General features: G+C 46.8%; 1 protein-coding gene across 1 annotated transcript; it reads right to left on the minus strand.

The window, feature by feature from the left end:
• Nucleotides 1-2,087: 2,087 nt before the first annotated feature.
• TEDDM1 (transmembrane epididymal protein 1) lies at nt 2,088-3,968 on the minus strand. The gene has a single exon (XM_082702864.1). It carries the CDS (start codon nt 3,321-3,323, stop codon nt 2,418-2,420), a length of 906 nt encoding a protein of 301 aa, XP_082558990.1. The 5' UTR covers nt 3,324-3,968; the 3' UTR covers nt 2,088-2,417.
• Nucleotides 3,969-4,439: the final 471 nt, after the last annotated feature.

A 4,439-nucleotide genomic window follows, 5' to 3' on the forward strand; every position in this document is an offset into this window, starting at 1 on the left:
CATGGGTTCCCCAGTCCTGCCTTCTACCCTCTGTCCCATTCCTTGATTTGAAACCCTGTGTTGCTTCCCGTTCACGTGCCAGATTTTAATGGGAAACAACCCTGGGATATGTTCTCTGGATGCTTGCTTGGGCAATACTTAGACTTAGTTCCTTATTTTCCCTGACCTCCTATCCCCTCCCCCCACTTCTTTTAAACCAGTTCTGGGAGACTTGTTTACACGTTGGAGAGCCGGAGGCTTGGCTGGGGCGGTGTGATCCTAGCGCCCTCTGGTGTAATTTTGTGAAGAATATCCCCAAAGCTTAGGAGTGGCAATTCCCGCCCCCTCCACTGGCCTGCAAGGGGAGGGCCTCTGTGTTATCTCCAATATAGTAAATTAATGACATGCAAGTTTACTACCTACACTGACATCTAGGAGATACTGTGTTGGGAGTATGAACTGATTACCAGTGGTTTCTTTATTATAAAATTAGTTTTCAAATAACTAGGAAAGAGCCACTTAAGAATGTTTGGTGCTTTTTCCTCATCGCCCACCAGTGTGTGCAAGAGGTAAAGAGAAAAGGATGTCCGCCATGAAGAGTGATTGAAGAGTCTAGAACCCAAGAGTTAAAGGAGGAATGGCAAGGATCAGAAAATGTGGTTCCGAACAAGTCTTATCCTCAGCCCTCCCTCGGATCTGAGCCCAGAAATTCAAGACCCAGCCAGAAGCTGAGAGTCTGCCAGACTCTCACTCCCAGGGGAGGCCAGGGTGGGGGTACTGGGTGGTGGACAGAAATCTGACATAGACATGCCTTTAGGGGACATCTGGAGTACTTATAGGGTGCCACTTGTTCCAGCTGGGCCTTCTGGGTGACCATTTTTCTTCCTTCCTTCCTCCCTTTTCTCCTTTTCTCTTTTTTTCAAAAAAATTCAGTTTGAGGATCACTTCTTTCACCGTTGCTGTTAGCAAAGTCACTGTAGCCCAGAGGACACTGAGCCACTGGCGTGAGTCAGACACACCTGTATTCGAATTCCTGTCTTGCTTTGTAGTGGATCTAAGTCAACCTTCTGAGTCTCGGTTTTCTGGAAGTTCCTTATAGAAACACTTTTGAGGATTAACAAGCAATAACAGAGTAAACAATTTAGAAATAGCTTGGTGGATTTTGTTATCCCAGGAACGAGGAAGAGAGTGGGCCCATTACTAAGGACATGACTCAGGCTTTAGGACTGTTGGTGTTTCCCGAAGTTTCGCAGAACCCTGCACCTGTCTTGAAAAACATTTAGAAGAAACAGGGGTAGGCGGAGATTCTGGAAGCAAATAAGCCTTTATTAAGCATCACCTATACTACCTACCCTGTGCATGTACAGGAAAGTTTGTCACTTGGATCTGGCGAAGTCCTTACCCTTTAGGAGTCTTTAGGTGGTGAGAAAAACCTCCCCAAAAGAGGTGATTTCAGAGATAGTACAAAAGCACAATGTATCAGCTATATGAACAGCTTAATAAAGTGTATTTCGTATAAGCACCTAAGAGTTCCAGAACAAAGGAGTCAGTAAGAGTTCTTGGAGAGGGTTTCCTGGAGGGTACTGAGTGGGGTGAGGGTGAGGTTGGTTTTATGCTGGGTACCAAACAACATGTGATTGTCCGATGGCTTTCTGTGAGATGCAAGGGAGTGAAATTTGCAAAGACCCAAGGGTACAATTGAGGAAATAACACGTGTAAAGGTGGTGATAGGGAAATAGGTAAGCTTTGACTGGAACCGGAGTAATAAAATAGGAATCTGAAGAAGTACTAAGCCTTTGAATTCTGCACATTTGAAGTGTTACTAAATTAAAACATTGATAAAGTCTCAATTCGGATTTGAAATGAAGGCAGTCCTTAGAAGTGGGAGGGGGGATACAAAGCATACTTTCAACAAGTATAAATTAATTCTAAATTCTGTTTGTATTACTTCCACGTGATGGTGCCACTTTGGTGAACAAATTGAAGTACCCACTTTTCTATATCAGGATGAGACTTCAATGATTCCAGTTTTGGATTGTGAGAAATCATTATAGTCTCAGGTGAAAGGCAGTCACTTGTCCCTGGAGAAGTAGCTGGTGAAGGCACGACTCTGCTCTCCTTCCTTTGAAAGCCTCTCTTCTATCTCATCCGCGTTCCCCACCTCCAATCCCTGGCTTCTCTTGCACACTCACCTACTCCTCTGGTGCTCTCCCTACCACCCCACCAATCCCATCAGTGTCCCTTTCTCAGGCCCTTCTCTCCTCATCTCCTCAGCAATTAGACATTCAAGGGCAGCAGATGTGCCAGCAGATGGAGACCAGCTGTGTCCTTCATGGCCATTATCTTCACTTGGTACCAAAAAGGGTCCAGTGCACATGACTGAGAGAACCTGCGTGGAGGAAGATGGGTGGACAATGTCCCGAGCATCCTAAGCTGTCTCAGGAAGAGCTTTCTGAAAGGAGAAGAGCCTGGTCATCACTTTCTGATTGCTCCACTTCCTGCAGTAATTTGTAGAGGGGTCCTACAGTGCCCTTGTGATACGGAGCTTCTTTGGATCCCATCAGCTTCAAGCTGGGATGGTAACAATGATGCCAAAGGGAAGAGATGCCATAGATTCCCAGCAGACACAAAGCATTGATCATCACATGCCAACAGAAGAAGGTGGTGATAAACATGATGTCGCTGATGTCATCATCCTGCCATGGGTAGCCAGTGACTGGCTTGTAGAGAATAAAGCCTGCCTGTATCAGCCAGGAACCCATCATCAGAAACAGGAAAGTCTCAATCAGCAGGAGGTGAAACGTGTCAGGAGTCCACAGCTCTACAGTCAACACCAGCATCAACAGGAACACCAGCAAGATGAGCAGACAATGTATCTGAAGCTCTATCCCTGTTGAGTCCTGGACATGTGACGTCAAGAGCAGCAGGAACACGTAGAAGGTCAGGGCCAGGGAACCTTTTTCTAGAAGCACACACCTCTGAGGTAGCAAGTTCTTGCTCATGACATCTACACAGCCGTTGAGGGTGAGGAGGATGAACATGGTGAGATGCTGCCACTCTTTGGGGTACATAAATGTTGGTGGCAACAGTCTGTTCATCAGTATCAACCCTCCTTTAATGCAACGGATCTCATAAGCTATCAAGATGGAGCCAATCACCATCTTCAGCACACCTCCGTGGCATATCTTCCATAGGCTGGCCCATCTTCCCTTCTTCCTAGGATGGCATGAAGGGTCCAGCAGAGAGTCTTTGAATATCACAGCTTTGGAGACTACTATTGCCTGATACAGTCCATATAAGATTAGAAATAGCCCTGGGTACACATGACCAATAAAGGTTCCCATTGAACTACAGATATGCCTAACAAAGGAGACAAGAGCAAAATTTGCGCAAGTCCGCACCTCCTGGGGGCACTTCAAGTTCTGGCCTTTGAAAAGAATTGCCTTCCACCATCTTTTATCATCTCACCCCACCCAGTGCTCCCCCACAGAGGAAATGTTTCTTGACACAAGCCTACGCCTTTGGTGGTGTAAAACCTCATTGTTCCATTCCATTCTGGTACATTGGGAACCAACTGACTTCTGCCAGAGAAGGAAGCTTGTGAATGTGCTTTTAGAGGTTCCTCTCTGTGGCCCTTGAGAAGGGTCCACACCTGTGCACACCTGTCCCTTTCTCCCATGGCTTCCTGCCCGTGTGCTGCCCAGCACTCAAATGAAGAGAAAGGGGCATGGGATAGGGGTAAGAGTTGCTGTCGTATCCCAAGGTAGCCTGGCCATTCAGACATAACTTTGGTCCAGTTCTAGGGTTTTCTTTCTGAACACCTACATTTATAAACATTGGGATATGTGACCATATATTACACACCTAGCACCAATCTAGCTTTTCTTTTACAGACACATTCTGAAGATCCCCAAGAAACCTCCCTTCATCTCCTCTTCTTACTTCTTCACATCTCCATCTGTGCCCCTACCCCCGCATCAGCATCTCTAGTGGCCAATAAATGGATCTGAAAAGCTATCTTTTGATCATTGATTTTCAGGGACTGTGGTGGGTTAGTAGTGGGTCAGCTTCACCGAGCTTAAGCTGTATTTCCTGGAATGCCCTTCCTTCTATGGTTCCAGGTTGGGTTGGCTACAGGAGAGATTGATATGAGCATGTGAAGGCAGAACTGAAGGAGCAACCCAAGCACACCCTGAAGGTGTAGGGTGCCAGGTGCTCCTGCAGCTCCTGCATTCTGTTCCTGATCTGTTGTCTCATCTCCTTGGCATGGGCAGCAACCACGCCCATAGCTCCCTTCGCTTCTCTTAGAGTCCGGGCACCAGCTTTTTCGGAGAGTCACTTGCCAGTGAAGTATGAGGTGGCAAGAGGCAGACACAGGCTCCACTTTGTTCTCATAGGTTTCGGTCTGTCCTTGCTCTTCCCTAACTTGCTGCAGGATTCTTCCTCCTGACTGCTGCCAT

This window comes from Mustela nivalis, assembly GCF_964662115.1.
Source record: "Mustela nivalis genome assembly, chromosome: 16".
Taxonomy (NCBI): Eukaryota; Metazoa; Chordata; class Mammalia; order Carnivora; family Mustelidae; genus Mustela; species Mustela nivalis.